This window comes from Cervus elaphus, chromosome 1 (genome assembly GCF_910594005.1).
Source record: "Cervus elaphus chromosome 1, mCerEla1.1, whole genome shotgun sequence".
NCBI lineage: Eukaryota > Metazoa > Chordata > Mammalia > Artiodactyla > Cervidae > Cervus > Cervus elaphus.
This window is the reverse complement of record NC_057815.1, coordinates 51,372,884-51,396,460: the sequence shown is the minus strand read 5'-3', so window position 1 is coordinate 51,396,460 and position 23,577 is coordinate 51,372,884. Positions and strand designations below refer to the sequence as shown.

General features: G+C 40.1%; 1 protein-coding gene across 3 annotated transcripts in view; it reads left to right on the top strand.

Annotated features, from left to right (window-relative positions):
* Positions 1 to 956: 956 nt before the first annotated feature.
* The window catches only part of PDE3B (phosphodiesterase 3B), a 175,374-nt gene continuing 152,753 nt past the window's right edge, over positions 957 to 23,577 (top strand). For all 3 annotated transcript variants that reach the window (XM_043902491.1, XM_043902486.1, XM_043902477.1), the window contains exon 1: positions 957 to 2,066. In XM_043902491.1, the coding sequence (XP_043758426.1) occupies positions 1,089 to 2,066 (978 nt within the window). In that variant the 5' untranslated portion in view covers positions 957 to 1,088. The remainder of the gene's footprint in view (positions 2,067 to 23,577) is intronic.

The window sequence follows — 23,577 nt, the reverse complement described above, 5'->3', positions numbered from 1 at the left end:
GGGACGATGGGACGGTAGCTCCGCCCTTTGTGAAGATGGTTCTTGAGGAGGACAAACTCGGTAATACCGACTGGGATGCTCCCAGGGAGCGCTCCACGTGCATGCTCCTCCCTAAAAAGCCTCTGAAGGGCCTGCTGCATGGCCCAAGACTCCACGCTGCTGTGAGGACAGAGCTAGTCACAGTGATCAAGGCTTCTCCCCCGTGACTTTGGTGGGGACTGGCACTTACCAGGTCGCAGCTCGGCTCGGACAGCCCAAGGGTCCACCCTAAACTGGGATGGGGGTAAAGGCGGGACCCGTCGCCTCCCCTCCACCCCGCTCAACTCGGTTTCTCTACTAGGCACTCCCCTTGGGGACCACAAGCGTCCTCTTTCCCTACGCCCCCAGTGGTGACCTGTCGGAGCCTGCTTGAGGTCTGCGACTTATCCCAAAAGGAACCTGAGCGCCTGGGGGGATCCCAGGATGGCGGGCTTGCCCCCTTCCATCCGAAAAGGGTCCCTCCCATCCCTCCCAACCTGCGTCGGCCTCCGGGCGGCCGCAAGCCGCGCTCTCCCCAGCCTGGGCACGCTGAGGCGGCTGGGGTCCCCAGCCCGCGATGGGGTAGGCGGCGGGCAGAAGCGGCGGCGCCCTTGGCGGCCGGACGGGCCGGGGCGCGGGCGCGCGCAGGCGGGCGGGCGGGGCGCGCACCCGGCCGGGGCAGCGGCGGGGGAGGAGCGCCCGCCCGCCGCTCGCGCGCCCAACGGACCAGGCTGGGGCCGAGAGGTAACTGTTGCAGCCCGCGGGAGCCGGGAGGCGACGCCGACGCTCCAGTCCCAAGAAGTGCCCGGGGGAACAGGAGAGGGGAGTCCGGCCGCCGAAGTCCCGGAGAGGCGCCCCCTCTGCCCCTCTTCTCAGCCAGCATGTCCCGGACCCCGCCGCTCCTCCGCCCGCGCGGCGGGGACCCCGGGCCGCGCCGGCGGGCGCAGCCCTGACGCGCCGCCGAGCCGGGGGGCGCTCCGAGCGCGGGGGCCAGGCGGGAGGGAGCGCGAGCGGCCGCTGCGGTCCGAGCGGGGCGTGCCGAGCCCCCGCGGCCACCGGGCGTCCCGGCCATGAGGAGGGACGAGCGAGACGCCAAAGCCATGCGGTCCCCGCCGCCGCCGGACGGGGCCGCCTCGCCCCCCGAGAGTGTGAGGAACGGCTACGTGAAGGGCTGCGTGAGCCCCCTGCGGCAGGACCCTCCGCGCGGCTTCTTCTTCCACCTCTGCCGCTTCTGCAACGTGGAGCTGCTGCTGCCGCCGCCCGCCTCCCCTCAGCAGCCGCGGCGCGGCTCCCCCTTCTCCCGGGCGCGCCTCTCGCTGGGCGCCCTGGCCGCCTTTGTCCTCGCTCTGCTGCTCGGCTCCGGGCCCGAGGGCTGGGCTGCCGGGGCCGCCCGGCTGCGGACCCTGCTGAGCGTCTGCTCTCACAGCCTCAGCCCCCTCTTCAGCATCGCCTGTGCCTTCTTCTTCCTCACCTGCTTCCTGACCCGGACCAAGCGGGGCGCCGGGCCGAGCCGGAGCGGCGGCGGCTCCTGGTGGCTGCTGGCACTCCCCGCCTGCTGTTACCTGGGGGACTTCTTGGTGGGGCAGTGGGAAGCCTGGTCTCGGGCGGACGGAGACGCCGGGGCCCCGGGCCCGCACACACCCCCGGCGGTGGCGGGCCGGTGGTTCTTGGTGCTGGGCTGCGTGGGCTTGCTGACGCTCGCGCAGCCGGGGAGGCTCCGGCACAGCATCGTGGTGCTGCTCTTCTCCAGCTTCGTCTGGTGGGTGTCCTTCACCAGCCTCGGGGCGCTGCCTCCGGCCCTCCGGCCCCTGCTATCCTGCCTGGTGGGGGGCGTCGGCTGCCTGCTGGCCCTGGGGCTGGATCACTTCTTTCAAATCAGGGAAGCTCCCCAGCAACCTCAGTTGTCCAGTACCGCGGAAGAAAAAGTGCCTGTGATCAGACCCCGGAGGAGGTCCAGCTGCGTGTCATTCGGAGAAACTTCAGGCGGTTACTATGGCAGTTGCAAAATGTTCAGGAGACCTTCGTTGCCTTGCATCTCGAGAGAACAGGTATGTTTCCAGAAAGGCAAGGTTTGCTAAGGAAAGGTGGGCGGTTTTATCGCTTCAGTTCCCGAATTGAATTAGTGCGTTTGAAAGCTTGTTTACTTCCAGGGTTTTAAAAAAAAAAAGTTTTATTCTGGAAATAATTCCTAAAATACAGGAAGCTTAGAAAAACAAAAACAAAAAAACGCAGAGGTACTATTTATCTTTGAATAGAAATGAAATAGCAGACTAAGCATGTTACACTTTTTAAAGAGTTTGTTTATGCAGTAGATGCGTTCTCGGAAGAATGAAATGAATTATTTGAAGAATCAAATAATGACACTTTTGGTGTCATTTATTTGTTGCTGTAATAATGGTGCTGTTTCCCCCCAAAATAACATACAGCCATTAGAATGAGTGAATATATAGATGTGGGAATTTTAATCAGTGTGATTTCATTATTCTTGCTAATTGAGAGGACAAATCTGAGGTCTTATAATTAAGAGAAAAGTGATGAGTTTTGGAACAGAGACTTGTTAACTTAGATGAAAAGACCGTTGGGGATAATTTTAAGAGGTTTCTTCCCCCACCCCCCACCCCAAATTTCAGCAGTAATAAGCTAATATAATCTTTTACAGACTAACTCGTGGTCCTGTGTGTTTGTTGCATAATTAGGAGAATGTTGTAACAATTTAACCTTTAATCTTAGTAATGTTTGGAAATATACCAAAAACATTTACAATTTATTTTCCTGTAGGTTTACTTTTTTTTTTTTTTTAAGGAATTGAAATCATCATTAGGGAGAGAGTTTCTTTTTATAGCCTAGGGAAATCTTATCTGTTCTACATTAGAAAGAAACTCACTAACTATAGCTACTATTCTCTGAGCATTTTACTAAGTGCAAAATACTTGTATAGTCTTAAACCTTCACAAGGACACTATATAGTAGATGACATTAACCTCAAGTTAGAGATGAGCAAACTGAGGCTTATAGAGATTACCCAACTTCACACATTATCATCAACAGTGGAAGTGCTGGGATTTGAACCTAGATTTTTCAGTTTTCAATGCTTTCTTCTAAGCAGCTAAGAGGATAAATGTAGAGGTTTGCTTAAATTGGCAAGAAGGAGTTTATACCCTTGGTTTTCAGACTTTTTGATTAGTGATACATTTTACACTGGGGACCCAATATATCTGAAACAGAAGTTTCTTATTGTTACCAATTCTGATTTTTTTTGCTCTTTGCTCTTCAATATAATCTATAAGCTACTACACTATCTGTAGTGCTCAAAGAGACAAACACCTTGCTTGCTGAAAAGTGTTTTCAGAGGCCGCTTTTGTGGTCTGTATTTGGTCAAATGCTTGAAAAAAATTGTTAAAAAAATATCATGCCTTTTGTTTTCTCAGTTTACCGCCAATGATAATAGTAGACAATGCCCAGGAACACACGTATCAGGAGAAAAATTGTCAGGAGAAGATTCACTGTAGAGAAAAGTCATATCAACTATTTTCATAGACAGGAATAACATTGGACATTTGACTTTTTGTGAATAGATTGCATTTTTTAACACCAGGAAAGTGTTTTAGCATAGTTTCATTACACTGGTAGACAGTTTTCCTGAGCGTAGTAGTATTACAGTTTAACATAATTGTAATGTGTTGGAGTAGTGAATTATGGGTGTTATCTTATTAATTGAAAATTCCTGGTCTTGTGCTCTTTCCATCACAGCAACCTTTTTTCAACAGTTAGCTAGGTGCAGCATTGTTATGCAAGGTAGCTTTAATTGTTATTTGTATTAGAGGAATATACAATTTGTGCTTTTTAAAAAGGGCATATTTTATTAGTACTGAACTCTTCACATTCCACTATGAATAGGAACATTTTTTTGGGGGGGTCTTAAGTATATGCTAATAGTTCAGGGGTTTATATATGGTTAGCTAATGTTCAGTGTCAAACTATAATATTCTTTTGGCAATACTAGAAACTACTAGATGTTTTTAACTTGGTAGACATTGTAGTAACAAAAATTTTCACTTATGCTTTTTTCCTGAAGTTCAGCAGTGGATCTGTGGTTTTGTTTGCATGTACGTTATATGAAAGAAGTTAAGTGGAAACCTATACTTTTATAGAAGCAAAAGATTAAGAGATTTTTTTTTTAATTTTAAAAGTGCTAAACATTGTATGTAATCGTTGTAAGTCACTCTCTTGTTTCAGAAAATGAAGGGAGACAAACAGTTTTGGGTGGAAGCTGATGTTGGGGAAAGTGCCCTGGATTCATAGAGATTCAAGGGTAAAGTCTTGGGTCTACGGTCATATTGGAAAAGTTGGTGAGCCTTTCTAAGTCTCAGTATCCTATCCAATCAGGGGCTCCAGCAGATGAATTCTATACCACCTTTCAATTCTAGAATTCATTTCTTTTAGTAAGTTTACATTTTTTGTGAGCTACAAACGAAAGTATAAATAAAACTTCACAAGTTAATAGATCTCGATGTTTTACTTAAATGTTTAATGTTGATGTTGCTAAGCCTATATTTTCCAAGGTATGATAACTGAAAAATATGAAGAAATAGTCTGTGTTTTTTCATAGAAAGAACTTTTAACCCATATATGTGGATATTCATTTTTGGATTGATAAATTTATTACAGTTTCATTTCCTTATGAATTTAAACATTTTTATGAACATCTTTGAAAAGCAATTGAAAACTCATGTCAATAAAAATGTTTTTAATTGTGTGAAAGTAGATGTTAAGTAATTTTTAACATTTAGATTGTTATGTTGGATACTGTATTGAAGCATAATGGCATATGTTTGTAAAACGATTTTCACAGTTAGGTTTAATGTTTAGTTATTGCTGACTATGTTCCTCCTTGGGTTAATGGAAAGAAGCACTAAGTTTGTAGTGTATTTGCCAAGACTCAGCTGAAACTAATAAGAAGTTAAAAAAAATTTTTATTTTAGTTGTCTACATGAGATACTTTGGCCAGAATTTAACAAACTACATTTCTGTGTCATTTTAATTATACTTTCTACAGTGGAGATTTCAGCTGTAAACCAGATCATTTTATGTGTGATGGACTAGGTAAATACGAGGTTAGTCGGTTTGTGAGATATTTTTCTATATCTAAAATGCTGAGTGCTTTCTAAATGGTTAGGTAAATATTTAAAAATTCTGTGGCCTTAAAGCACATAAATATTATTTAAAGTGTTAATTTTATTTGAAAAAGGATATGAAGGTTTTTAAAAGATTTTAGTTTAAGTGATTATTTATTCCCCTAAGGAATTTGCAAGGCATAACCTTCTATGAATTTTTTAAAGAATACTGTGAAATTTGGCCAATTCTAATTTTGTGTTAATATTTTACAATTAAACATCAGCCTACATAGTGTTTTTTATGCTTTATTTTGTAAATATTATATGTACCTTGCCATCAGAGTTATCTTTCAAAAACAGATTTTTATCAAATCACTTGCTCTGTTTCAGAAATCTCTTACAGCTTTTCATTGTACACAGAATAAAGTTCATGCCCTTGATCCTTACTTGCACAGCCCATAAGAATCTGTTTTTAGCCTTGTGTTTTGTTTTTTTAGAAAGCCGTTAGAACTTATGGAACACCCTTTCCCCGCATCCATCCGTGGCTCTAGCTGTTTGAGGACTGCTTATTGTTCCTGATGTATATGTAGAGTTTTTCTCTGGCTTTTACCATTCACACTGATTGAAATCTCCTTTAAGAAATGTATTAAAATGTGTCAAGATTAAGAAGCCTTTCGATACCAAAGGGATGCTCAAATTAGCGTATAAACTGAGAACAAAACTGCGTCATAGCAGAGTTGGCCATGTTTAAAAATAAGTTGACAAGTCATGTGGAGCAGTGATGTGATGATGTGTGAGAGAATATTTTCATTATACCACATGAAGTAGTAACATCTCTATAGTTTGTTTTCCCACACAGAGTGGAAGGTAAACAGGGCCAGCCATAAGTAAAACTTTGGCTTTAGTCAAGTTTAGTGACGTTTCTTTTTTCATTATCCTCTGATTTTTTTAATCCTTCTCAGTGGCCGGCCCTTTTCTGATTCTCTTCCCTTGTTCTCTTTCAGTTACCAAGTCAGCCTGTTTCCTTAGTGAATTCTCCTGCCTTAAACCTTTCCCAAAGCGGAAAGAATCTATACATGCTGGAAAAGTTTGTCTAGACATTAGCATGTTTATATAGATATAGAAGAGAGAAGAGAGAGGAGAGATTTATAGAAAGGAAAAAAATTCAGGTCTGGAGAAAGAATATTGTCTCTAGGTTATGACATGAGATATTATTGGGATTCAGGACTAGAAGCTTCGTCTTGACTCCAAGTTCCCCTAGTACTTGCCGTAAAGAGCATATGCACCTGTGGTCATAGTTTTCCAAGGCTGTACTTACTTTGCCAGCCATCTTCAATCACCTGATAAACAATGTCCCTAGGTAAAAGAGGTTGAGGGTGGTGGTGGGAGAGAAAGGGCAGTGAGAGACTCTTGAGGTACTCTTGAAATCACATAGTTGATGATGACCTTGTAGGTAAACTTGGTACCTGATATTGTTATTTCAGGGTGACTTACCAGGATGCAGCTGGACTCAAACTCGGGTGCCTTCAGAGGCCAGCCACAGAGCCTGTTTACGTTGTATGTTGAGGAAGGAGGGGAGGTGAGGAAGCATGGAAGTGAATGGACTGTTGCCGGCTTTACCTAAGGGCTTTCAGTTTGAACAAAACAAACTGAACAACTGTGTTAGCCAAGCAAAACTTTAGTCGTGCTGGGTTCTGTCTGTGGGCAGTTCCTGACAGTTTATAACATTGTTCACCATATTATTTACAAGCTGATTCATGTTTATTTAAGAGATTGTTGGAAGTCTGTTCTTGGAATTTGGGGAAGAGGAGTATTTCCCACTTCCTCTTTTACAGCCTAGAACTTTTTCTCCAGTATTGATTTACCTGGAAGGTATCTTATCTTTATAGATTTTCCCTCCTCTATCAGATAGGGTACATTATTTGGTTGCTTCCTTACATTTTGTACAACTTGCTTTCAGCATATTTTAAAGTTATTTAGTTAGCATTTATATTTGTTAATGAGAAATGCCATACATACATATAAAAGACTGTACACACATATATATTTTAAATATGGTTTAAGGAAGAAAATAAGACAGAAAAGAAAAATATCAAGTATTTACCACTCATTTCCTTTGTGTTAACCTCTTTTGCATCCCCTTCTCTCTGTCCCAGAGACAATACATCTATCTTGATTTTTTTTTTTTGCTATTCATTCCTTTGCTTGGCTTTATAACTCCCCTGAACCGAGTCTTCCCCAATGGCTCAGTGGTAAATGATCTGCCTGCAGTGCAGGAGACAAAGGAGATGTGGGTTTGAGCCCTGGGTCGGGAGGATCCCTTGGAGAAGGGAATGGCTACCTACTCCAGTATTCTTGCCTGGAAAATCCCTTCAGCAGAGGAGACTGGCGGGCTGTACTCCATAGGGTTGGATAGAGTTGGACACGACTGAGCAATGACATATTACTAAATAATAGAAATAATATGTTGTCAGTATTGTCTGCTTTTGAACCTTAATAAACAGAATCATGCTGTATGAATTTTTCTGTAACTTTTTTGCTTGACTTTGAGATTCATTCATGTTGATGTGGATAGATGTAGTTCATTTTTCAGTGCTGTATAGTATTTCATCTTATGACCATAATAAAATTTATCCATTTCACTGTTCATGGACCTGTGGGTGGTTTTCAGTTGTCTGCTGTTATCTACAATACTGCTGTGAAATTTTTTGTAAATGTCTCCTAGGTGCATGCATGCATCTAGAATTGCTAAGTTGTAAGGCTTTCCTGGTGGCTCAGTGGTAAAGAATGTGCCTGCCAATACAGGAGATTTGGGTTTGATTCCTACGTTGGGAAGATCCCCTGGAGAACGAAATGGCAACCCACTCCAGTATTCTTGCCTGGAAAATCCCATGGACAGAGGAGCCTGGCAGGCTACCATCCATGGGGTCTCAAAGAGTCAGACACGACTTAGTGACTAAACAACAACGAGGTATGTTCATATTCAACTTTACTATGTATGGTAGGCTGAATAATGGCAAACCAAAGGTGTCCATATAATAATCCCTGGAATTTGTGGGTATGTTACCTTATGTAGCAAGGAAACTTTGCAGATAGGATTAAGTTAAGGACCTTGAGGTGGAGAGATTATCCAGGATTATGTTTTTAGACCCAGTGTAATCACAGCATCCTCAAAAAATGAAAGAGGAAAACAGAAGAGATCAGAGAAGGAAAAGTGACAATGGAAGTAGGATTGGGGTAATACAATGTGAGAAAGACTCAGTCTACCTTTAGCTTTGACAAAGGGAGAAGGCCAGGAGCCAGAGAAAGCAGGCAGTCTCTCGAAGGTAGAAGAGACAGGGAAGTGGATTTTTCTCTTTAAGTCCTCAAAAATGACAGCCTTTCCAACACGTTGATTTTAACTTAGTGAGACCTGTGTCAGACTTCTTACCCACAGAACTGTAAGGTGATAACTGTATTGTTTTATGTGACTGAGTTTGTGGTAATTTGTTACCGGAATGTATTCGTTTGCATTAACGACTGTAACAGTTTGCATGGGTTGCTATGCCAAAGTACTGCAAACCCAGTGGCTTAAATAACAGAAACTTATTGTCTCATAGTTCTGGAGACTGGCAATCCAAGGTCAGACTGTCCCAGCGTTGGCTCCTTCTGAGGACTCTGAAGGGAGGATCTGTGCCATGCCTGTCTCCCACCTTCTGGTAGTTTTACTGGCAATGTTTGGCATCTTCCGGCCTTTCGATTTGTCACCCCATCTCTGCCGTCATCTTCACATGGCACCCTCCCCATGTCTCTTCTTACAGTCTTCCCTCTGTGCCCTGTCTTTGTGCCTCAGTTTACCATTTTTGTAGGGACCCCAGTCAGTTGGACTAGGGCCTGCATCCTGATCACCTCATTGTAATCCGATCACCTCTGTAAAGACCTTGTTTCCAGATGAAGTCGCATTCTAAGGTATTGAGAGCTAGGATATCGTATATCCTTTTTTGAGGGACAGGGTTCAACCCATGCGCATAGCCATAGATAACTAAGACCCTCTGGGAAGTTGAATTGTTTTGCAGAATGGTCACACAATTTATATTTTGCTAGTAGAGAACGAGAATGCCCTTGAATCAGTGATTCCTATTTACTGACTTTAATCTTTGTTTGTCTAGTAGAGTGTGAAGTGTATTACTTTGTGATTTTAATTTGCATTTTTCTAGTCACTTAATAAGGCTGAATATTTTTTTATGTTTATGGATTGCATTTATTATTCAGGGATTATGTGTTGTTGTCTTTCTCTGTTTTAAAAATTCAGAGTTTTGTTTTTTAATTCATGAGTTCTTTATATATTTTGGACATAATCCTTTATTGATTATTTCGGTTGCAAATATCTTCTTCCAGTTTTCATGGTGTCTTTGAAACTGAGGTTCTTATTTTTAACATTATCAAGTCTACTAGTCTTGCCCTCTAATGGTGTGAGACCCTCGGTGTCTTCCCTACTGGAAGTCATAAAATAGACTCTTGTGTTGTTTTTTCAGAGTTTTAAGTTTTGCCTTTCAAATAGTTTTCATCCACCTAGAATTGATTTACATGTGTAATGTGATATAGAGGTCTTAGCTCATTTTTTACCCATATGCCCACTTATGTCAACACAATTCATTGAAAAGTTTATTTTCCATTTATCAGCAGTGTTGCCTCTGTCCTATATCAAATTTCACTGTGTGTATGAGTCTGTATCTGACTTCTCTGTTCTGCTTCATTGATTAGTTTATGTACCCTGTGTTAGTACCATGCTGTCTTAGTTACAATAGCTTTATAGTGTGACAGTATACTGTAAGTCCCCTCATCTTATTATTCTTTTTTTTTTTTTTACCCCATCTTCTTCTTCAAGAGTCTGCCATTTATATTTGGACCTTTGCTTTTCAGTATAAATTTTAGAATAAGTTTCTCAGGTTCTACAAAAATTCATATTGGGATTTTGATTGCCATTGAATTAAATCTTTTGAACAATTTAGAGGACAATTTGACTTTGAAAATTTTAAGTTGTATTTTTCTAGAAATTTTAGTATAACTTTTCAAATTTATTTTCTTTTGATAATCTTTTTATTATGTTTAATTTGTTCAATATCTGCTTTTTTTGTCTTCTTTTTCATTCCTAGCATCATTTATATCTTTTTTCTTTGTTTCTGAATCAACCTTACTAGAAATTTGTTTTCTAATCTTTTTAAAAAACCAACTCTTGGGACTGGTACTTGTTTTATTTGTATCAGCTCTTTTATTGTTTCTCTTTTTGAGTTTATTTTCTTGTTCCATTTTTTTTTTTTTCCCTTGGCTGCACTACAAGGCTCGTGGACCTTAGTTCCCTTACCAGGGATTGAACCCAGGCCCTCGGCAGTGAGAGTAAGGAGTCCTAACCACTGGACTGCCAGGGAATTCCCTCTTGTTCCTTTTTTAAACTTATAATTGAGATGCTAAGCCCATTTTAACTTTGAGCTTTTCCAGCATATGTATTTAAGATTATACATTTCTCTCTAAATATTGCTTTAGTTGAATTTCACAAATTTGGGTGTGTAGTATGGTTATTGTTCAGTCTAAAGAATTTTCTAATTTTCATTTTGATTTCCTTTTTTGACTAATAATTGTTTAGAAAAAAATCCTAATCATGTGCAAGTTTTCTAGTTGTTGTTGATTTCTGATTTAAGTGTCATGTGGGCAAAGAATGTGGCCTAACATATGAGCAGTTTTCATAAATGTTCTATATGCTTGAACAAATACATTTTTCAATTGTTAGGTACAATATTTATTAGCTATCTAGTTGATAAAGTTGTAAAATGTCCTTGTTATACCTTCTGTGTTGTTATTGACTTTTTTATCTTCTTTACCTGTCAAAAACTGGATAGAGTATTAAAAATCTCAATTTCTTGGTGGATCTTTCAAACCACCCCCCCACAGTTTGTGGGTAAATGTGTAGAGAATAGAACTTTACAAATTTGATGAAATTACTTATTGGAGGGACAACAAAAAGGATGCATGAAGGAGAGCACATGTCACATGTTTAGAGTCAATTCAGGTGAGTAATATGCTAAGTGTCACTTTCAGTATATAACAAGCCCTTAAGAACTCCCAATTGAAACAACTAAGCTACAAGTTTAAGCATTTTAGAATATATCTTTTGAAAGAAATCACTGAGTAAGAAAAATCTTAGATCCCTAAAAAGAAATGGGAGTAGTGTGGGGGAAAATTTTTTTCCTTTCTTCCCTTGTAGGTTCTTTGGCTGAGCTAGTAATTCAATTGATAAAAGACAAATTAACAGGAAAAAAACAAATTTAATTTTGTGTGTATGGAAGCCTCATAAAAAATGAGACTCAAAGAAGTGACCAAAGCAAAAATATCATACAATTAGAATCAGAGTACTCATTTAATTTTTTGTCTAAAGTAATGCTGCATATATAGACTTAGAAACCTTAAGTGAAAAATGTTAAGTGGTCTTAGGTAAATAGAAATAAATTCAAATTCTCTAAGTAAAATAGAGGTAAATTCAGATTCTCTTAAGACATCAAATAATTCCCCCAGATAAAGTTCCCAGGAAATTGAGCAGTACATAGTAAAAAGTGAACAAAACTTGCAGAGAAACAAGGCACTATGAATTAGAACCTGCAGAAAAAGGTATGCAACAAAAGAAACTCACAAAGGCTTCAGAGCTTGGAGCTATTATATATAAGATATAAAAACCATGTTTAATATGCTTAGAGAAATGAAATAGAAGCTTGGGGAAATGTTTGGGGAACAGAGGATTAAAGAATAATCATATAGATTTGAAAATAGAACTTTTAAAGATGAAAAAATAACCACAGATTTAAAACCTGATGCACATGTTAAATAGCCGTTGAACGACAGAACCTGTGAACCAGAATATAGATCCAAAGAAATTGCCCATAATGTTTTGCAGAGAAAAAAAATAGATGGAAGTTAATAAAGAGGGATCAAAAAAGTTAGAAAATAAAAAAGTTTAGCATGAATTTAACTGAAGTTCCAAAAGGAGATAATAAAAGGGAGAACAGGCAATATCTGAGGAGATGGTGGCCGTAAAATAGAACTTTACAGAACTGATGAAAATACCAGCTGATATCCAGAAAGCCTACTGAATCCCAGGCAGAACAAAGAAAAGAAATCCACCCTTGATGCCTTCATTGCAGAATTCAGAACACACACAGAAGAGAAGTTCTAAAAGAGAACAGAGAGAAAAGAGAAGTTGCTTACCAAAAAAAAATGAACAGCAATTACACTAAAAAGTGACTTATTAATAGCAGAATGGAAGCCAGAAAACAGTTGACTGTTATTTGTCATGTGCTGAGGGAAAATAGCGGTCAAACTAGTAAATGCCCAGTAAAATCTTCTAGAAAGAAATAAAAACTGAGTTGTTGTTTTTTTTTTAAACCAGCAAAAGTACACATACTTCAGACAGGAAGAGCTGAAATCAAGAAGGAATGCTAGTGATAAATATATAGGTAAAATTAAGTAGCCTTGATGTTCTGAAACATTACTCACAGTGCCAAATTTGTGAGGGGAGAACAAACCAGAACTGAAACTAGAAAAAAGTAGCGTTTAACTTGGGAGGAAAAATGAGAATAGTGAGATGATGTGAGAGCCTTCTCTCTATAGTGAGAATACTGGAGTGGAGACACAGAAGTATGAATATTTTCAGATGAAGAAAGAGAGGTCTGAAGATATTTCAGGTCTGGGTGTCTGAAAGGTGAGTGGTATTGTTAGTCAATATAGGCAATATGGGAAAAGGACCTGCTTTAGAAGAAATGACAAAGAGCTTGGTTTTCTTGATTAATGCATGTTTTCTCATGTGCATGCTTGCTATGTCCAAATTAGATGTAACCTTCCTGACAACAGGGACCAAACATCTCTATTTAGTATTTCTCATAGTATGTTTTGGAGTTGACAGTGGTTATCTATTATTGTACTTACTCTTACTGTCATTCCTCTTGATAGTTCATGTTGATCTTGAGTAAAGGAAAGAACTCTAGGTGGAGATGGGTCTCCATTCCCTACTGTCTTTGGAGTTCTCATTAACAGTAAGATGTGTTGCACAATGCTGAAGCCAGACTACTCCAGAGTTTAAATGGTATCTCTGGATGCCAGAGGGTATTTCCAGGATATTAGGCAAAATATTAACTTCTCTGTACCTCAGTTTCCCCAGGTATAAGCTGGAGGTAATAATAGCATCTTTCTCACTGATGTGAGGTGGTATTGTGAGGATTAAATGAGTTAATAACCTGTTGTTGTTGTTCAGTCACTAAGTCGTATCTTATTCTTTCTGACCCATGAACTGCAACATGCCAGGCTTCCCCTCCTTCACTATCCCCCTGAGTTTATTCAAACTCATGTCCATTGAATCAGTGATGCCATTCAAGCATCTCATCCTCTGTTGCCCCTTTCTCCTCTTGCCCTCAATCTTTCCCAGCATCAAGGTCTTTTCCAATGAGTCGACTGTTTGCATCAGGTAGCCAAAGTATTGGAGCTTCAGCTTTAGCATCAGTCCTTCCAATGAATATTCACATTTGATTTCCTTTAAGATCAACTTGTTTGATCTCCTTGCCGTCCAAGGGACTCCCAAGGGTCTTCTCTAGTACCACAGTTGGAAAGCATCAATTCTTTGGCGCTCAGCTTTCTTTCTGATCCAACTCTCACATCCATACCTGACTACTAGAAAAACCATAGCTTTGACTAGACGGACCTTTGTCAGCAATGTGATGTTTCTGCTTTTTAATACTCTGTCTAGGTTTGTCATAGCTTTTCTTCCAAGGAGCAAGTGTCTTTTAATTTCGTGGCTACAGTCACTGTCTGCAGTGGTTTTGGAGCCCAAGGAAATGAAATATGTCACTGTTTCCACTTTTTCCCCATCTATTTGCCATGAAGTGATGGGACCAGATGCTGTGATCTTAACTTGTGAAGTTCTTGAAACAGTGTCTGGCACCTGGCAAGGATGCCATGCAATATTAGTGTTATTATAGTTAAAATTTTCATTATTGAACTACTTGGTATTTTATGCCTGATTACTTTAAAATCAACGGTAGTTCAGTTCAGTCACTCAGTCGTGTCCGACTCTTTGCGACCCCATGAACCGCAGCACACCGGGCTTCCCTGTCCATCACCAGCTCCCAGAGTTTACCCAAACTCATGTCCATTGAGTTGGTGATGCCATCCAACCATCTCTTCCTCTGTCGTCCCCTTCTTTTTCTGCCCTCAATCTTTCCCAGCATCAGGGCCTTTTCAAATGAGTCAGCTCTTCACATCAGGTGGCCAAAATATTGGAGTTTCGGCTTCAACGTCATTCCATCCAATGAACACCCAGGACTGATTTCCTTTAAGTTGGACTGATTGGATCTCCTTGCAGTCCAAGGGACTCTCAAGAGTCTTCAACACCACAGTTCACAAGCATCAATTCTTCTGTGCTCAGCTTTCTTTATAGTCCAACTCTCACATCCATACATGACTACTGGAAAAACCATAGCCTTGACTAGACGGATCTTTGTTGACAAAGTAATGTTTCTGCTTTTTGATATGCTGTCTAGGTTGGTCATAACTTTCTTTCCAAGGAGTAAGCCTCTTTTAATTTCATGGCTGTAATCACCATCTGCAGTGATTTTGGAGCCCCCCAAAATAAAGTCAGCCACTGTTTCCACTGTTTTCCCCATCTATTGCCATGAAGTGATGGGACCAGATGCCATGATCTTAGTTTTCTGAATGTTGAGCTTCAAGCCAACTTTTTCACTCTTCTCTTTCACTTTCATCAAGAGGCTCTTTAGTTCTTCAATTTCTGCCATAAGAGTGGTGTCATCTGCATATCTGAGGTTATTGGTATTTCTCCCGGCAATCTTGATTCCAGCTTGTGCTTCATCCAGCCCAGCATTTCTTATGAAATACTCTGCATATAAGTTAAATAAGCAGGTGACAATATACAGCCTTGATGTACTCCTTTTCCTATTTGGAACCAGTCTGTTGTTCCATGTCCAGTTCTAACTGTTGCTTCCTGACCTGCATACAGGTTTCTTAAGAGGCAAGTCAGGTGATCTGGTATTCCCATCTCTTTAAGAGTTTTCCACAGTTTATTGTGATCCACACAGTCAAAGGCTTTGGCATAGTCAATGAAGCAGAAATAGATGTTTTTCTGGAACTCTTTTGCTTTTTCGATCATCCAGCGGATGTTGGCAATAAATCAGTGGTAAGGTTAATTGAAATTTATATTTTTCAGACAATCCTTTTTATTGTCCTGGAACTCCTTTTGCAGCCTGTTTTGAGTGAAAAGGCTGTGCATAAGGGATTATATGGGGAAAACTCTTTTAGCAGTTGTTTAGTATTAGGACAACTAAGATGCAAGTGATGAGTTTAAAAGCGATTAAAAGGGATAATTGGGGCTTCTTTTGAAGTTTCAGAGTTAAAGGTTAAGAACCTTTGGTCTACCAGATGAAGAATTTGTCAGCTACTGCAGCCATAATTTTTGTCGCTTAAATTTTGTTCCAGTTTGTCACTTTGGGGTTGGAGGTAACACTGGAACTTCGAACAAATGCCTTCACTCATAATTCTTGCTTTATAGCTCACTGTCTGCTAAACATGCTGACAGTTATGCAGCCCCACCCCAGGGCTGATAAGAGATAGACAAGAGATGAGGGAACAGAAGGAAGAGAAACTCTATAAAAAAGTGATTCCTCCAACCCTCCAGTCATTAGGCACTGAGCTTTACTGCTTCTTCAATTTAACACTCTGTTTTACCTTTTAAAGTTCCCTAAAGATCTTTCACTGCCTACATGGTAATGGTTTAAAGCAGACAGAAATAATTATGGATGTGAGTTTTTACAAATATATGGAGAAATATTTTTTCCTAGGGGGAAAATACCTACATACACAAAACATTTACTACTTTATACATCATTTCATAGTTTTCTTTTTTTTGTAAATTAAATGGTTCAGTGGTCATGAATCTCCCTGCAATGCAGGAGACGCAGGAGATGTGGGTTTCCCTGGGTAGCGAAGATCCCCTGGAGGAGGGCATGGCAACCCACTCTAGTATTCTTGCCTAGAGAATCGCATGGACTGAGGAGCCTGGTGGGCTACAGTCCATGGGGTCACAAAAAGTCAGACAGGACTGAAGTGACTGAGCACGCATGCACCGTAATGAATGAGCTTTACTATTTGAAAATTTATTGCTTCAGCAAACATTGCTAAGACAAAAGTTCTGCTAGGAACGATGAGGTCTTTGAAGAAGAATCATATATTACACCCAGCTGCTTAGTATAAGATGAAAGTGAAGATTTTATTTTAAATGAGAAGACATTGTAATTTAGTTGTGTTTGAGGGATCTCAATAAATAAAACCCACATTCCTTTCCCAAATTCTGAGCAAACTGAGAAAAGAGTGACAGATGAGAGATCAGAATACCACCTTTATTCCTGATAAAGCTCATGTTGCAGGACATAGGTTATGTATGCAGGCAGTTTTGCTTTCTAGTTGTAAAGCCTGGAGCTAAATAGACATACCTGCTCACAGGCAGGACAGGGCCAGGAACATCCTCCCTGCTTGCTAGGAGAGCCCATCCATGGAGGAGCACTTGAGAACTACTTCCAGCTAGCAGGTAGGCCCCCAAGAGCAAAAAAGCAACAGGTAGAATTATGCTTAGGTAATTCTTTAGTCTGAACTTACCAATCATGTAAGTTACTATTCTCCTTCTAGGAGAAAAATAATGAGGGAATAGAGAGAGGCCAGGGGCTTTCCTGGTAGCTTAGCTGGTAAAGAATCTGCCTCCAATGCAGGAGACCCTGGTTCAATTCCTGGGTCAGGAAGATCCCCTGGAGAAAGGATAGGCTATCCACCCCATTATTCTTGGGTTCCCTTGGTGGCTCAGACAGTAAGGAATCCTCCTGCAATGCGGGAGACTTGAGTTCGATCCCTGGGTTGGGAAGATCCCCTGGAGGATGGCATGGCAATGCACTCCAGTATTCTGGCCTGGAGAATCCCCATGGACAGAGGACCCTGGCAGTCTCCAGGCCATGGGGTCGCAAAGAGTTGGACATGACTGGGCAACTAAGCACACAGAGGTTAGAAAGTTTAGGGGAAATTCCAACTCGCAGAAACTCGTAGGATTGAGGAAAAGGCATTGCCTTTCAACATGAAAATAGGAAAAGCCATTTGTAATCTTAACACGTTTTATGCAACAATTATTTAAATTTTGCAAGGCCTCATTTTTGCTACTGTAGTTTTTTACAGAGTTGCATGGCATGTACTTAATTTTAAAACTGCTACAGAATCTACTTTTGTTCTTTTTTTCCTTCTCTTGACAAAACTTAGTTACTTCCTTCTCAGTGTGCATCTACTATTCTTAACATTCAATATATTTGTTGACAGGTCTTTCTTGCCTCTTTCTTGCCTTCTTTAAATGCACAGATAGTTCTCATCCATTTATGTATGCCTTGTGCTTGGCATATACCAAATAGGTTATTGAATTGAATTACTGCATTAAATACTGTTCTTTTTATCACTTAACATGGCATTTTTTCCCTAATCGCTGCATACTACGTATACTTCTAGGGCTTCCCTGGTGGTTCAGATGGTAAAGAGTCTGCTTGCAATGTGGGAGACCCAGGTTTGATTCCTGGGTTGGGAAGATCTCTGGAGAAGGGAATGGAAACCCATTATCTAGTATTCTTGCCTGGAGAATTTCATGGACAGAAGAGACTGGTGAGCCACAGTCCACAGGGTTGCAAAGAGTCGGACATGACTGAGCTACTAATACACAAGCACACACTTATAATACTGTCGTTGAAAATAGCATGAGGAAGAGAATTCCTAAAAAATACATTCTTGAAATCACAGAACCCAGCAGTAATCTTCTTTAGCCGGGGGAGGGATTGCTTTAAGAGTGACAGAGTTTGTAAGTAAAGTGTAAAAGAACATTCAGAGCTGGGAGATTAATGTAGACCTTATGGGTAGGAATTCCCTCTTAAAAAAAGAAGTGGCTTAGAATGGTGATTTGAAGTGACATTAGAGTGGTTCAGTAGTGCTGTAAACAACTTTGATGTTAGTTTTTCAGGTATGGCTTACAAAAAATGCTTAAGATTTGGTTTGAATGGTTCTCAGTTAACCAGTGTTGATAGAATGAACTCTTTCAGTGCTTAGATGCAGTTTAAAAAAAATTTCTAGGGAGAACTTTGCATTTTTAATACAAATCTGCTAATTTTTATAGTTTGCCAAAGAAAAAAGTGAAGTCCCTCAGTCGTGTCCGACATTCTGTGTGTCCATGGAGTAGTCCACTAGGCTTCTCCATCCATGGGGTTTTCCAGGCAAGAATACTGGAGTGGGTTGCATTTCCTTCTCCAGAGGATCTTCCCCACCCAGGGCTCGAACCCAGGTCTCCCACATTGCAGGCAGACGCTTTACCCTCTGAGCCACCAGGGAAACCAAAGAGGAAGATGATAGTAAATTATTAGTTGTAATTATTTAGCAAGCTCCAGAAATGTGATTATTTTAAATTAAGTACATTTATACCTGATAAATGACATTTATCTTTTTACTTTAGTTTAAATGCATTTTTACTGTGACTGTTTCTCATGTTTACCCCTGTTTCTGCTTACTGACAGATGTTGATAAAAATAGTTCATTATTTCCCTGAAAAGTAAGAGTTTTCATTTTACACTGTCTCTCTCACTGTGCTGTGATAGAAGGATGCCTTAAGTGCTTTATAAAGTCTCCTTGCCATATAGTAAGTGATCTCAGACTTTTTCGTATCTTGAGTTTTTACCTGCTCTTTAAAGGTTATTTTGCTTGCTTCTTATTGTTTGCTGTTATTTCTCACTCATCAATCTTTAACACACATCCTCCCGACCTTTCCAATTTGCTACTGATTATCAGTAGTAGGTCAGGAAACTAGTTAACCAAGCTAATTGGAATTGGGTGTAAATGTAAGGATGAAAAGGCCTGAAAGTCTTTCTCATGGATAAAGAATATGGACTTTGTAACATCTATTTTGACTGTTCAGAGACCTTTTTTGCTTGTTTTAATAAAGAATCTCTGGATAAATGAGGTGTTAGCTATATTGATTCAACATAGGCAGGCACGTATAGATTTATTTTTCCTTTTCTTTTTTAGTGAGGTCTACTGTACATACCGTAAAGTGAACAAATGTTAGGTATACAGCTCAACAAAACTTTATATACGTATATACCCATATTATTACTACTCAGATCAAAATAAGGAGCGTTTTCAGCACCATAGGTGGCTCCCTTGTGTCCTCTCCCAGTTAATCGCCACATCCAGAAATGTCCACAATTCTGACCTTTATCCCAATAGATTAGCTTTCTTGTCTTTGAATCTTTATAGAAACTGAAATTTGGGTTGTGTATTATCTTCTTATGTCATGAAATATTGTTCTTTTGATTTTTTAATGTTATTTCCCCCATTTATTCTTTTTAAAATAATTTTATTTATTTTTTGGCTGTTTGGGTCTTCATTGCTGCGAGGGCTTTTCTCTAGTTGAGCAAGTGAGGGCTGCTTTTCATTGCAGTGTGCGGGCTTCTCACTGTGATGGCTTCCCTTGTTGAGAGCACAGGCTCCGTGGTTGCGGCTCCTAGGCTCTAGAGCACTGGCTCAGTAGCTGTGGCCCACAGGGTTTGTTTCTCTGCGGCATGTGGGATCCTACCACATCAGGGATCAAACCCATGTCTCCTGCATTGGCAGGTGGACTCTTGACCACTGAGCCACCAGGAATGCTCCCCACTGCCCCCATTTATTCTCGAAACATTTGTTCAGTGCCTGCTACAGGTAAGAAATGAATGATTTGGGAGATACAAAGATGAATCTAGCGCAGGGGGATAAAAAAAGTGCTATAAAGGAAGTATAAACAGAGAAGGTGTAGGGAAAGGGTGGAGATGTGTCAGTGAGGTCCTTGGCAGAAAATAGATGATATACTCAAATGGGTCAACTTGGGAGAGCTTACTGTACGGGTGATTTATTAAGTGTGGGAAGGGTTAAAGGAAACTGACATGGGATAATGAAGTATCTAGTGAGCAACAGTAGGTAGCCATCACAGCCTTTGGACACATAAGGGCAGGGAAAGGAGGTTATTGTCAGGACTGTGAGGGCATTTGAATAGAAGCTTTGGCTTCTGGTAGATTACTAACTAGAGGTGACATTACTCCCCACTCACTTTTTCATGTCTCCATTGGCTGAATTTACCCAAAAGACTGGGCAAAGGAGACTGTTATTACAGTCTATTCAGGACAGCCTTTGGGGGACAGAACAGAGTGGAGAAAAATGGAGAATGGCTCTGGAGGGGCAAATGAAATATACCCAGCACAACTGGCTTTTTTAAAACATAGTAGAGGACTTCCCTGGTGATTCACTTGGTTAAGACTCTGCACTTCCACTCAGGGGGCATGGGTTCAATCCCTGGCTGGGGAACTGAGATCCTACATGCTGCGAGGCATGGCCAAAAATAAATGGGTAAATAAATAAATTTTAAAAATGAAAAACATGGTATATACCATTCTCTGCAGAAGTGGAATAGCTGCTTAGGAAGAGAAAATCATGAAAAGAGAGGTAGAGGAGTAGTGAAATAAAAAATGTGCTCTGAAAATGGAAAGTATTTCAGTTTGGAGTCTGTGCTGAACAAAGAGGAATAGTAGGCCATAAAAATGGATAGTATTTGCAGGAAAACTAATTTTTACACTGCTTTTCCTCTTGTTTGTTATTAAATCTTGCATTATATCATGGCTTTTATAAATGCATGAGAATCAACATTGCCTTCATCATTAGGTAGAAGATATTGGGTCAAGTTCTGAGCCTTAGCATTGCCATCTGAGTATGTTGCACATGGTGACAGGGCCCTCACAGTAGAAAGAGCAGGAGTCACTTAGAGAGTGAGCTTAATAGTTAAGAATATAGGCTCTGGGATTGGACTGTCTGTATTTGTAGTCTGGCATCAGAATTCACTTTCCAGCTTGATGACCTGGACAAATTACCTAATCCAGGCCTCAGTTTTCTCATTAGTAAAATAGGCATAGTCATCATAACTGTACCATAGAGGAGTTGTGAGGATTAAATGAGTCATTCATATGAAGTGCTTAGCCCAGGGCCCAGCAGGCACTGTCAAGAGATGTTATTAATATGTATTTTTAAAATTATATTTAGGAGGTTTTACTTGTCTTCAAATATTTGAAAGCCTGCCCTGTAAAATAGGGATTAAACTTCTTGTTTTCATGAGAGCTTCTGGGGTCGGAACTGAGATTAATGTGTTTAAATAACAATAGGCAGTTTTTGACAAACATGAGAAAATCTTTTGGTCATTTAAAGGTGTTTGGATCAGAGTTGATTACTTCATGAGATAATGATTTTCATGCCAGGGAAAATGTTCAAGAAAAGACGAGATGTTTGAAAGTATATTCATGCATCATGAAAACACAACAAGACTAAATATCTTCAGGATACCTCATAACTGTAGCTTTATTCTTCAGAGTCTGTGAAAGTTGAAACACTGGATAAACCATGTTGATTTCCTTTTCTCCTTCTCTGTTTATTCCTCTTGACAAGGTCAATCCCTCCTGCCCTCCCCCCTTCCTTAATCCATCTTAAATGTCATCTTTATTTAGCAATATTTATTGAGCACATACAAATGTGCCAAGTTTTGTTCTAGATACTGTGAACAAGATGCATGAAGTTCTTGCTCTAATGGAGTCTTAAAAATTGTAGCACAGGTAAATAGAAAATAAAAACATGGTAAATTAGCTTCAGGTAATTTTAAATTTCATCATACCTGAAAAAGTAAAACGGAATAATGGGCCAGGGAGGTGGAGGTGGAGGTGGTGCTTTAGGTAAGATCATCAGGGAGAGCCTCTCTGAAGAGACATTTTTACTGACACATGAATGTTGAAAAGGCACTGGTCACGTAAGCTCTGGGGGAAGAAAATTCTGGGCTGAAGGACCTAGCAAAGATAAGGTCCCTGTGGTGGGAAAGACCCTGGCATACTTGGGAGTTAGTAAGAAAGATGGCTGGGTAGAGAGTGGTAGGAGAGGTAAGAAGCCTGCGGATCACACAGGGCCTTGTAGACCATGTTGACACTTGCCCTTCTTTCTCACTGCATTCTAATGGGAAGCCATGAGACAATTTCATGATATAATTCATGTTTCAAGAATACTATTCTGGCTTTTTTTTTATTGGCTATTCGTGGGGAGTCAGTAGAGTGGAAGCAGAAAGGTAGGTGGCTGTTGCAGTCGTTTAAGTGAGAGAAAACTGGCTTAGACTATTTCAGTAGACTTTCTACCTCTACCCCTCTGATCCCCTGGATAGAATGTTCTTTTTTAAATATTTATAATGTTTTATATATGCTACTGTTAAAGTGCCTGTAGTTAAGTATGTGATTGTCTTCCTGTTTAGATGCTGAGCTTCTTAAGCATAGGGACAGTGTCATCTCTCTTCTGCATTCCTTATCCTCAATTCCGTAGGTAGCACTGTAGTTCACGTAGCACTTAATAAGGATCTATTAAGTGAATTCATACCTGTTCTTTATTAGGTTAGAAAAGTTTCTAAGTTTGCTGAAAGTTGAATGTTGTCAAATGGGTTTTCTGCATCAAGTGATATGGTCATAAAGTATGTCTTTTTTGTTTCTTTACATTGTTAACTTGTTGGATTACATTGCTTGTTTTTTAAATATTGAACCAGCTTTTGCATCACAGGGTCAAGTACCGCTTGGTTCTGGAGTATTATTATTCTTGTGCGTTGCTGGATTTGATTTGTTAATATTTTATTGAGAATTTTTGCATCCATGTTCATGAGGGATATGTCTGTAGTTTTCTTGGAACTGTTTTTTTCTGCCTTTGGTATGGAGTAATGATGTTCCAGTATGAGTTGGGAAGTATTCCCTTTTCTGTTTTCAGAAGAGAGTATGTAGAATTAGGTCTGTTTATTCTTTAAGTGTTTAGTAGAATATTCCAGTGATATCATTAGGGACCAGAAATTTCTTTTTTCTCTTTGGAAAGCTTTAGACTGTGTATTCAATTTATTAATTTTCTCTGGCTTTCCTGTTGTTTTCTCATTGATATGTGATTTTATCATTGTTACCTTTTTCCTGCTTGCTTATAGGCTTATTTTGTTCTCTTTCTAATTTAATGTGGAAGCTTAGATTATTGATTTTAGATTTTTCTTCTCTTCTAGTATTAATATAGGCATTTAGTGTTTTAGCTTTCCCTCTAAGGACTACTCTAGCTGCATGTCATAAGTTTTTATCTGTTATATCTTACTTTTTATTTGGTTCATATTATTTTCTAATTTTCCTTTAAATTTTCTCTTTGAATTATAGCTTATTTAGAAGTTATTTAGTTTCTCAGTGTTTGGAGTATTTCTGTTATCTTTTTGTTGTTGATTTCTAGTCTAATTTTTAATTTTATTATGGTCAGCTTACTTTATATAATT